The sequence below is a fragment of the Topomyia yanbarensis genome, chromosome 3, assembly GCF_030247195.1.
Source record: "Topomyia yanbarensis strain Yona2022 chromosome 3, ASM3024719v1, whole genome shotgun sequence".
NCBI classification, from domain to species: Eukaryota; Metazoa; Arthropoda; class Insecta; order Diptera; family Culicidae; genus Topomyia; species Topomyia yanbarensis.
Genome location: NC_080672.1, coordinates 108,611,280 through 108,623,308, shown reverse-complemented (window position 1 = coordinate 108,623,308; position 12,029 = coordinate 108,611,280). Strand labels below are relative to the sequence as shown.

General features: G+C 41.1%; 1 protein-coding gene across 4 annotated transcripts in view; it reads left to right on the top strand.

The window, feature by feature from the left end:
* LOC131690188 (protein Teyrha-meyrha) overlaps positions 1 to 12,029 on the top strand; it is a 102,289-nt gene that overhangs the window by 17,122 nt on the left and 73,138 nt on the right. For 3 of the 4 annotated variants that reach the window (XR_009305527.1, XM_058975762.1, XM_058975764.1), the window contains exons 2-3: positions 6,238 to 6,468; positions 6,526 to 6,724. Coding sequence is in view for 3 of the 4 variants with exons in the window: in XM_058975762.1 (XP_058831745.1) it covers positions 6,238 to 6,468; positions 6,526 to 6,724 (430 nt within the window). In the remaining variant the exon portion in view is untranslated. The remainder of the gene's footprint in view (positions 1 to 6,237; positions 6,469 to 6,525; positions 6,725 to 12,029) is intronic. The other variant, XM_058975763.1, reaches the window with a different exon arrangement.

Genomic DNA, 12,029 nt, shown 5'->3' with positions numbered 1-12,029 from the left:
AGAGGGGACCCAAACAAAGGTAATTTGATAAGATTTTTCAGATAACGTACACAAGGACTCCCGTATCTTCCCCAGGAAATATGGGAATTGCTTTTTGGGCTTCATCGCACGAAGAGCCTCGATGGAGCTGAGGCTGTCCGAAATGATGAAGTAGTGATCTGTGGGCAGAGTGTCGATGATCCCAAGGGTGTACTGAATTGCAGCTAACTCTGCGACGTAAACTGAAGCGGGATCATTGAGCTTGAATGAAGCGGTGATAGTATTGTTGAAGATACCGAAGCCAGTGGACCCATCGAGATTTGATCCGTCAGTGTAGAACATTTTGTCACAGTCGACTTCTCGGAATTTATTATAAAATATATTGGGGATCACTTGCGGGCGTATATGGTCCGGGATTCCACGAATCTCTTCCTTCATGGATGTGTCGAAGAATACAGTAGAATCAGAAGTATCTAGGAAACGAACACGGCTGGGAGTATATGAAGAAGGATTAATGCTCTGTGCCATGTAGTCGAAGTACAAGGCCATAAATCGGGTTTGAGAATTAAGCTCGACGAGCCTCTCGAAGTTTTCAATCACCAACGGGTTCAGAATGTCGCATCGGATGAGCAATCGATATGAGAGTTCCCAAAATCGATTTTTTAGCGGAAGAACGCCCGCCAGCACTTCGAGACTCATCGTATGGGTCGAGTGCATGCAACCCAAGGCAACGCGCAAGCAACGATACTGGATTCTCTCCAGTTTGATGAAGTGTATGTTCGCAGCGGAGCGGAAACAGAAACACCCGTACTCCATCACCGACAATATCGTTGTTTGGTATAACCTGATCAGGTCTCCTGGGTGAGCACCCCACCATGTTCCAGTTATTGTTCGGAGAAAATTGATCCTTTGTTGGCATTTCTGTTTCAGATACCTAATGTGACATCCCCAGGTACCTTTAGAGTCGAACCAGACCCCGAGATATTTAAATGTGAAAACCTGGTTGATCGTTGCACCCATTAATAGAAGCTGGAGTTGCGCCGGCTCACGCTTCCTAGAAAAAACAACCAACTCAGTTTTCTCCGTGGAGAACTCAATACCCAGCTGAAGAGCCCAAGCAGACAAATTGTCCAAGGTATTTTGTAATGGTCCTTGCAAGTCGGCAGCTTTGGGCCCTGTAACAGAGACCACCCCGTCGTCTGCAAGTTGCCTTAGCGTGCATGAATTGGCAAGACAATCGTCAATGTCATTCACGTAAAAATTGTAGAGCAGGGGACTTAGACATGAGCCCTGGGGAAGACCCATGTAGCTAAATCGCGATGTTGTTAAATCGCCATGCGAAAAGTGCATGTGCTTTTCAGACAACAGGTTTAGCAAAAAGTTATTTAAAATTGGCGAAAGACCATGCTGGTGCAGCTTCTCTGACAGAATGTTGATAGAAACTGAGTCAAAAGCCCCCTTAATATCCAAGAAGACTGATGCCATCTGCTCTTTGTTAGCATAGGCTATTTGGATTTCTGTAGAAAGCAACGCAAGGCAATCGTTCGTCCCTTTGCCTTTGCGGAAGCCAAATTGTGTATCTGACAGTAAGCCATTTGCTTCAACCCAATTGTCGAGGCGAAACAAGATCATTTTCTCGAACAACTTCCGAATACAGGACAGCATTGCAATCGGCCGATATGAGTTGTGGTCGGAGGCTGGTTTTCCTGGTTTTTGGATGGCGATGACCTTCACTTGCCTCCAGTCATGAGGGACAATGTTACCCTCAAGAAACTTGTTAAATAAATTCAACAAGCGCCTTTTTGCAGTGTCAGGTAGATTCTTCAGCAAGTTGAATTTGATTCTGTCTAACCCTGGGGCGTTATTGTTGCATGATAAGAGAGCAAGTGAAAACTCCACCATCGAAAACGGTGTTTCGTTCGCGGTATCGTGAGGAGACGCGGCGCGGTACGTTTTCTGTACCGGGACAGAGTCCGGACAGATCTTCTTGGCGAAAGCAAATATCCAACGGTTTGAATATTCCACGTTCTCGTTGGTACTATTACGGTTACGCATACGTCGAGCCGTACCCCAAAGAGTGCTCATCGCTGTTTCTCTCGTTAACCCGTCGACGAACCGGCGCCAATAACTACGTTTTTTGGCTTTCATTAGACTCTTCATTCGCCTTTCTAACGACGCGTACTGTAGATAGCTAGCGGGTAACCCGTCTTCCCGGAAGGCCTTATATGCAGTGGACTTTTCCGCGTACAGCTCTGAGCACTCTTTATCCCACCACAGGGTGGAAGACCGTCCATGGGTATTCGCGCTGGGTACTGGTTTAGTCTGAGCTTGATTCGCACTGTCGAGAATCAAGCCAGCCAAAAACCTGTACTCTTCCTCCGGAGGAAGTTCTTGAGTGGATTCGATTTTAACGGATATCGCGGTCGCGTAACTCTTCCAATCAATGTTCCGTGTGAGGTCATACGATACATTGATTGTTTCCGATGGTCTTGAACCGTTAGCAATTGAAATCACGATAGGCAAATGGTCGCTACCGTGGGGATCAGGGATCACCTTCCACATGCAATCTAACTGTAGCGAAGTCGAGCATAGAGATAAATCCAACGCGCTTGCGCGTGCTGGTGGTGTAGGAATCCGCGTCATTTCTCCCGTGTTTAAGATGGTCATGTTGAAATTATCGCAAAGATCTTGGATTAATGTTGATCTATTATCATCATGAAGGCAGCCCCATACCGTACCGTGCGAGTTAAAGTCTCCCAGAACTAGCCGCGGTGCCGGTAAGGATTCCGTGATATTACAAAGCGTTCGGTGCCCTATCGAGGCTCTAGGAGGAATGTAGATGGAAGCAATGCAAAGGTCTTTACCTTTGATTAAAACTTGACAAGCGACAATTTCAATGCCTGGTGTCGAAGGGAGGTTAATTCGGTTGAAAGAATAGCACTTTTTGATCCCCAAAAGTACTCCTCCATAAGGGTTTTCTCGATCCAGACGAATTATATTAAAGTCGTGGAAGTTGAGATTTATATCGGAAGTTAACCAAGTTTCACATAATGCGAAAGCATCACATTTTAAACTATTTAGTAAAAATTTAAAGGAATCGATTTTCGGGAGGATACTTCTGCTGTTCCACTGTAGAACAGTGATCGAATCGGTGACCTCGTTCGATGACTTAGCCATCGAAGGATACGATCGCTGCAAGGAGGGGCCATTTAGTAGTCAACTGCTTCAAAAATGTTTGCACTATAGGGAGAAAACGTATCAGAAGGCTTTTAAGAGGATCAGTAACATTGAAAGCTGTGAAAATTAAGTCCACTATGTCAGAAAATTTCATTAGTCCGCTACTGGACTGAGTATCTGTTTGAAAAAAGGGGACACTTGGGGTTTTTGGTGTCCCTGGAAGTGGTGGGTACTCCTTGTTAGAATTAATATTTCCAAGTCCTGGAGCAAATTGCTTCGGCTTTTGTGCATCACTTCCGTTGGATTTATTGATTGCGGTTGGCGCACTCTGAGTGGACGACACCTTGGCACCCTTACGAGGCAATGTAGGGGAGGCTGGATTTCTCCTCTTCCTGGATTCCCCTGGGTTAACCAATGATGTTCCCTCTTGTGGGTCGTCAGATTCTTGCTCAACGCCAGCCAAAAGAGCAAAGGAATTTTCGGAAGCGACAGATGGCGAAGCATTCTTTAGCATTTCTGCATAAGAGTGCCTCGAGCGATCCTTAAGGGAGCGCTTAATTTTATCCCCGCGCTGCTTGTACGCCGGGCATGACTTAAGAGCATGCGGAGGGCCCCCGCAGTAAATACACTTCTCAGTTTCTCCACCGCAAGCGTCATCCTCATGCTCTCCCTCGCATTTGCCGCACCGTTTTTTATTGCCACAATAAGTGGCTGTGTGGCCCAGTTGCTTGCAATTGCTGCAGTTCATTACCCGCGGTACAAATAGGCGAACAGGTAGGCGAACCTTATCCAGGAGGACATAGTTGGGAAGAGCAGATCCGGAGAAAGTCACCCGAATCGAGTCTGACGGAGAATAAGTTGTCTTATCATCTTCAGTTTTTGCGGAATACAATTGCTTGCATTCCAGAATTTTCACCTTTTGAAGTGAAGGGTCCTTAAAGCAGCCAACCCCGTACTTCAACAGGTCTTCGCACTTTAGACCCGGTTCGGCGACGACCCCATCGATCTCCACAACTCTACAAGGCACATACACTTTGAATTGCTTCGTAAAACGCTCGCTGCGAGCAATCTGGTTTGCCTGGTCGAGGTCATTTACTATAACGCGTATCTTATTAGCTCGAACACGTGTTATCTGAGCCACGGACGGGTAGTTGGCAGTCAGCTCCCGTGAGATTTCTAGAATATTGGGCGATTTCGTGTTGGGCCGGAAATACACCACCCAGGGTCCAGTCGAACTGGCTGGGTATGTTTTAATACGGGGAGGACTGGGGGAATCAGGGGAGGGAGTAATTTCGGGTTTATCCGGTATATCCATGGGAATATCATTCCCATCCAATGTTACTTCGCCCTCGGCCATTTAGGCACGAGGATAACACGTGGTGTAAACGAGAGATGAAACTTATATTCAGGGGAAAGGGCAGAAGTAGAGACCGATCGGGGAAAGGGAAATGAAAGAAAAAAAAATACTTAGCTTATATAGCGGCGATTCCGGCTATTCTGGTATTCACTTCACCAGCCTGGGCACCGGCGAACAAAGACTGCCTCGAACAATGGTTGACCTTCACTGACAATTTATTCTTGTTCACTTTATGCACAGCACCAGAAAACGAACTGCTTCGATCGAGAGCTCGGAGAGTTATGAAGTTGAACTACTTGTCAGTTTAACTTACCTGTTGTTTATTTTTGTTTTGTACTGTTATTTTTCCCACCCTTCCAATTCTACTTCCCCACACCTCCTTGTCCTTTCCTTCCGCTCAGGAAATGATGAAAACACACGACAAGGCACAAATCCCCGACTATGTACGGGGAACGTGCCATTTGAGCCAATATATTCTGATTCCTGATTACCTGCCTAACTCGAAGTGTGCCAAAAAACGGACTCCTACTGTACACTATGTTGTTGTACTATGTATGTTTTCATTTGCCGCAAAGCTTAACTATACCGATTTTGTTAACTATTTACGGTAAATTTAAGATTAATAGAAACGAAAGCTGTGCAATTGAAAGACGGATAGGTATTCTAAAGCAAATCGATTGTAAATTTGAAACAGAAAACTATAAATAGAATACCCGACCAACAGAAGGCAAAAGATCCATCATGATTTCGTTACTCTTAATTTTATATTTGCCAAAAAATTGCCAACAAAATCCATACAACATAACTTTGCGCGTAATTAAGGTTCAACTGAGAAAGCTTAGAAAAGCGGCCATCTTTGGAAACGAAAAAAGCTGTTTTTTCTACACCGTTGGAAGAATCTCCATGAAAATCAATCAATATTACTCTACCAATGCCCTGAACGCATTGATTCGTTGTCATATAGATTTTTCAACCGGTGTGAGAAAAAACTGCGTTCTCAGTTGAACCTTAAATTATAGTGAGAGCCAGACTTAGTGTCATTGGTAAATCAATTGCAGCTCACCTGAGTTCGATTCACAACCCCGCACATAGGGTTTAAGAATCTTCTAAAAGAAATTTTTCTAACCAGGGGCGAATAACCCTAAGGTTAAAACAGAGGCGAATGACCCTAAGATTAAAACATTTACAAACAAAATAAAAAATATAAAATAACATTAAATCTTACGGACTGTTTGTTTTGTTTTCTGCTGGTAGGAGTCAAGCTTATGTTTAATGACTTCAAAAGAAAAAACACAATGTCGCAAAACAATGAAAAATGTTTTTAAAACCTTTTGAATTTAAAATCACATTGCTTAGATTTGCAGGCCTCACTTTCTGATTTGACCTAGTTTACTGATGGCCTGAAAAATTTCATTGCTTTGTAACATTTCCTTCAACTGTAACTTCAATTACACCCCCAGATGAACTGAAACAGGTTTTTTTATGTAAATTGGAATTCAAAAAACGTTTTGTACAATATCCACTCATTCTCAAACTATTGCTAATTTAAACATAGTGATATCATTTTTATATCATTTCCTCCATACAACCTATCAGTTATTTGAATTAAAACAATAAACGACCACGATTCCATCGCTCCTTGTTGCACCGCAACAGCCACGACACTGCACGTTACTCACCCCAAATCGCCGATCTAACGAATCCATCATAACCCCTCCTTTAAGCTTCCGGACGCCAAAGACCTGCACCACCTTTCGCTTATGAGTGGCTACGGAGCCCATCTGCTGCACGGCTTCCAGCCCCATTTCCTCCACCCGCTGAATCCGGCCGTATCGACGGCCAGCGGGACCAGTCCCTTCGGCGGTGGGGGAGCTTTCGTGAAACCGTTTCCATCGAACCTGCCACTCCCGTCTGCCTTCACGCCGCCCAAATGTCTCGGATTTGGAATCGACCAAGTAAGAAGTTAAATAGATGATCCGACCTAGGGTGCAGATTGTGATAAGTGATGTTAGAATATCTTTTCAAAGGGACTTCTGTTCGGCGGTAGCAGCGGTTCGGAGTCCTTCCGGACGTCTGATTCTTCGAGTCCTGCCTGTACCTCACTGTCCCCACCCGCGAAAGATGAATCCATGGAGGGACACACAAGCGAAGAGGGAGATCGAGATCGAATATGCAGCCCGGAACGAAGTCCGGAGACACCTGGCTTCAGACGTGAGTACCGCTTTGCTTCCTTCAATTAGCTAAACACATTTACCGATCGATTAGGCCACAAACGGCGTGTGGGACTTGGTTCTAATGAGTCGGCATAAATCGCTTTAATGTTCTGGTTATCGGCGCAAAACAACGTCGCGTTGTATAGTGGGAAAAGAAAGTGATAATTAATTTTTATTACTATTGCCGAAGCGTGCCACATTTCACTGGAAATCTGTTAGCACCATTTTTCATCCGGTAGATTCCGAAAAGGTCACCGTCGTATGTGACGGTCTCATGTCGGCAATACTAGCGGAACACATTTCAGCACTTACCGGAAAAAATTCTCATGCTCTCTGACCTTCCACGCTGATGACGTTGGCGTTAGCTCATAATTCCCTGAGCGGCGTAAAAGAACCAATCTCGGGATAAGTTACGATTTTGGGTTCGAATTTCATGCCACCGGGGATCGAAAGAAGAATGGAGTACGAAGAATTTCCAAAAAGGGTTCCCCGCTACGGGTTGAGTTGTGGAATGGCAAATGGTTGAGCAGGTCGTAAATTTTGACCGGAGATGGATCTATTAGAACAGAGAACAACGGAAAATGAAATCGCGGCATTTAGTATGTTGGTTTGAAACTAAATTTTTAACCTACGCTATTACACCCATAGTTGGAAATATGACTTCAAGTGAAACTGAAACCTACCTTGAAATGTTCATCTAATATTAACGCTGTATTTTAACGTAGAAATACGTTTCTTTTTGAATCACTTTGAATAATAAAAGTCGTTAGGTTTTGAACGCTTATAATTCAGCCATTTTACTATAAGTTTTCCATATTTTTGCTCAGAAATACTTCTAAAAACAGTTTCCAATAGATAAAAAATTGATTTTTGATAGTATTTTCAAAAATCTAAAGCATTATCAAAATACTAAGCATTTCCACAGAGAAGCTTGCGCTTCGCTAGTCTGGAACCACAGTTTTGGTCACCCAGCACGCTACGCTTGTATGAATGACGGCATCCCCGACTATTTAAAGCAAACACTGGATGTTCTCAAATGTGGAAAGTGTTCGAGTGTTTTCAGCTTTGGTAAAAACTTTGAAACTTGCACGCGTATCTTAGCGACTGGTTTTACTCCCACTTGCTATGTGTAAAAGTAAATCACACCTGTTTGATTTGTACGTATCAAAAATATTAAGCTATAGTGAGCTCGATCCTTATCATAACCCTAACGAATTGACGCTGTTGTTTAAAATGGTCTGTGCTGTTTATGTTAATCGAAACATCAGAACGCTTTTGTTGAGCATTAAAATAAGCGCGCAAATATGGGGGAAACAAACAACTGGATTGTAGGCTGTATGAATAAATCTTTATAACTCTCATATACGTTCAACAACAAAAAATTGCCATTTGAAAATATTGACAAGAACGATGTAAAAGTGTTTGAAGGATTTCCAAAATATTTTTCATCCATTTCATATAGTCTGACTCTTGTGTGGTTGTGTTAGTGCGACGGTTATACACTAAACTGTTTATGACGGTTATACACTAAACTGTTTAAACGGAGACATGGATAAAATCGGGATATATATTTTTCTTTCTTTTTGAAAAACCGAAGCTCTTAAAATATTCTTCTTTAGTCCCTAGATATAGCCTCATAACCTTTCCTGATTATTTACTTAAATTTCCCTCATGGGAAATTTGCATATTTCGTATCTCAAAAATAAGAAAAATATGCTCAAGAAAGGATTTACTCGAATCAAACTAACAATTTCGGGTCAAAAAGCTGATAAAATCGGGGTAGGTAAAATCGGGTGCTGATAAAATCAGGTTATCACTGTATTACCACAATAGATCTAAATACTGGTCACAGCGGTTCGTCTCCAACAAAAAAAATACATGCAAATATATTAAAAGTTAATTATTGTTATAATCAAAATATTCTGTATTCTATAGTTCTACGTCAACAGTTCAACAGAAAAATTCTCTCCATCAAAGTTCTAAATGAGCTGTAATTATTTTTCACGAAGATATTAAGTTTGTCGTTGTTAAGGTTTTCGGGAGACCCCCATAAACACCTTTTCGACATAAGTACTCTTATGAAATTTTAAACGATTTCTGAAGTTTTAGAAAAATATTCAGTCTGCTGAAGTAGACAACTTCGTAGAATGCACTACCTTTCGATCGCTTGTATTTACGGTGTTTTGCAAATTTTTCGAAATAGTTCATTTTTCAATGTCAACAGCTCCTAAAGGATAAAAAATAGGCAGACCTTCCGGTAACAAACTGACAGTACAAGCAAAATGCTCTAAATGCAGTAAAAATCAAAGCGCACTAAGACCGAAACAAATACAGTAAAGATTGTCTGATTTCGCCAATAAAAGCACCCGAAAGCGTCCTTTTTCGGATTGAAAGAATATTAACATTCGGTTATGTATCAGCTACAACAGAAACGATTATAGACATATCAAACGTATGATTTAAAGGCCAATTTAGATGCAGTAGCTGATATTCTTATTGCTCAATAAATACAAACGATAGCAAAAGAGTGTCTTCAACAAACTTATCTATTTCAACAGTGTACAATGTAACTATAAAATGAGAAATCTCTTAAAACTTCATAAAGGAACTTATACCGAAAAAAACTGGTTTATGTGCCTTACACAAATTACACCATATATGTCGAAAACTATAACAATAACAAAGTTGATGTCTTCGTAAAAAATATTGGCAACAAGCTCCTCTACAACCTTATCGAAAAGAATTGAGATATCTGACGTTTAAAATACGCACACCGAGATCTCGCATTTTTATACTACCGCCCTCCCCTTAAGCCCACAAGCGGTTTGTTTTCCTCCCAATTCGCAGTGCAAATGATTTGTTTTCCTCCCAATTTAAACGTCAAAACGACACAATACTAACGCAGCTGAATAAGTCTATATAATTCTAACTAAATCAAAGGCTCGACGATACAAAAAAGGGAGGCCCTTTATAAGACAGTAATAACTATATTGCCACCTTTTCGTTTCGTTCATAACGCAGGAATATGAAGTGAGAAGTGTTCCAATCTTTTGAAATCTACTTGTTAGGAGTCTGGCAACCCTTCTTATTACTTTTTATTGATATACAGTGAAAAGTGTCAAATTGGTGGAGTTTTTGGGAAAATACCGCAATTTCCTTTTGAACAATAAAATTAGCTCGATTTTGAAAAAAATACTCTAGACCCTATAATTTTTTTCATTTCGAATATAGAGGTTTTAACCTTAAGGTCATTCGCCTGTTCGGGTTAGAAAAATATGTTATGAAAAATTTCCAACCCTATGTGCGGGGTCGGAACTCGAACCCAGGTGTGCTGCGTACAAGGCAATCGATTTACCAACTACGCTACGCCCACCTCAAACTAGACCCTATAAGTTGGTGATGCAATTTTGTAAAAACAACTATTTTTCATCGGAAAATTTGGTTTATGAGTAAAATGAATAAATGAACGTCTGTAATAATTTTTCAACTTATCCTCACAATCCAGGGGTTATTTACTTTTAATCAGGTAATAACCAGTAACCCACCTTAATTTCTTTCTGTATTTCTGATCCTGCTCGATTTGTCTTTATATTTGCTCCAATCTCGATGGAAATTACGAAGACTGACGTTTTCTGACGGGCGGTTGCAGGTATATTTGTAAATATATTCTAAACTAAATGAAAGAACCGTGTTCCTATTAATATAACATTCATTGATAGCCCCAAACTCTGGGCCTTATAAAGGGTTAAGTAAAGCCCAACAGAGAACAATTTTTCGCAAGTTTTAACGGACATTTATTTGTTTTAATAGGGACTGTCGCAGCATATGCGATGCCGCAGTCGCTGACATATGCGCAAATACACGGGGGATGGACCCCACGTCAAAAATTATTTTCGAACATGAGAGATTACGGCCCGTCAGTCTTGTTAATTACTCACACAATGTGCACAAAGAGCAAAATACACCGATGAAAAAAGGGCAGCACAAGAACACTGCGATGTGCAGATCACCCGAAAAAAGAGAAACTTGAAAACGAAAAAGAGAAAGAGCCGTGCACCAAGAGGTGCAGAATTTCGCCCAAAGAGGAGCTACTTTTTTGTGTCTCCTCTCACTAGCAAACAAGGGGGAAGGCGAATAAAACAACAATTCTAGAGAAAATTTTCAATAGGACGTAAGTAACAATGAAAGATTCTCTTTGAAGTCTTTCTCTTCTGTTCATTACTCGGCCATTTCAACATTTACTACTCTACTGTTTGCATAATATTGTAGTAAAAACCGTCGGCTTTCTATATGTACTGGAAAATTAGTACAAAGTGTTGTAATGACGTCGTAATAAACGAAAGAGAAAGTAAACAAAGAGAGGCTCTCAATGTTACTTACGTCCTATTGAAAATTTTCTCTAGAATTCAGATAGAGTTTGATCGGAAGAACGTTTTGGTTGCCTTCCCTGCTTCCGTGCGCGTAGGACCAAGATGCACACTAAAGAGCCTCTTTATTTATACTCTTTTTTGTGTGCAGCCTTGGAGTAGAATGCATACATGGGAGCAACACACATCGGAGGGAAGAGGTTTTTTTGTAAAAGAGAAGAGCGGTGACTCGCATGAAAAATGCAGAGAGCGTTTTTATTCTTCTCTTTATTTGCTCTGAGGCGCATTCTTTCACTGTGTCCCGCCCGTGTATAAAAAGTGCAGCTACTGTTTTGACAAAATGAGCCTAACGATATTGTTGAAGGAATCTCCTCATAGTGCTAATTTCTGTGCCTTGTGTGGCAGTATTCACTCATCCCTTCGTGTGGTAGGGCTTCTGTTGAAGAGTAAAAAGTGACTTACACAGAAAAATATATTGTAATTTTGAATTCATTTCCATGCACATATTTGGAGCATGAATATAAATGTAAAATTTAGTTCCGCCACAAATACACACAACTTGTCGTACTTTCTTCAACGAATTTTAATTACTTTTACACGTTGACTGAAAATTACAGCTTCATTGAACGGGATACCAATGCACTTAATTGTAATTTTACTGCAATATTGCTGTAAAATAAGTGACATGTAATATCACACGAACGAAAGTGTAAAATCATATGCTTTTTGATGCTCTCATTGAGTGCATCGAATTCAACTTAATTTTCAATCAAATTGTTGATTCAAGCTATGTATGTTTACATTCGTATTGATTTACATGTCGTTTAAATTTCATTATTTTGTTTGTGTAGTTTTGCGAAACCCCCATATTCAGCTGCACCATACAAAGATATCGTTCAAGGATTTGACAGAGGCACAACTTTGTCTTATGTGTAG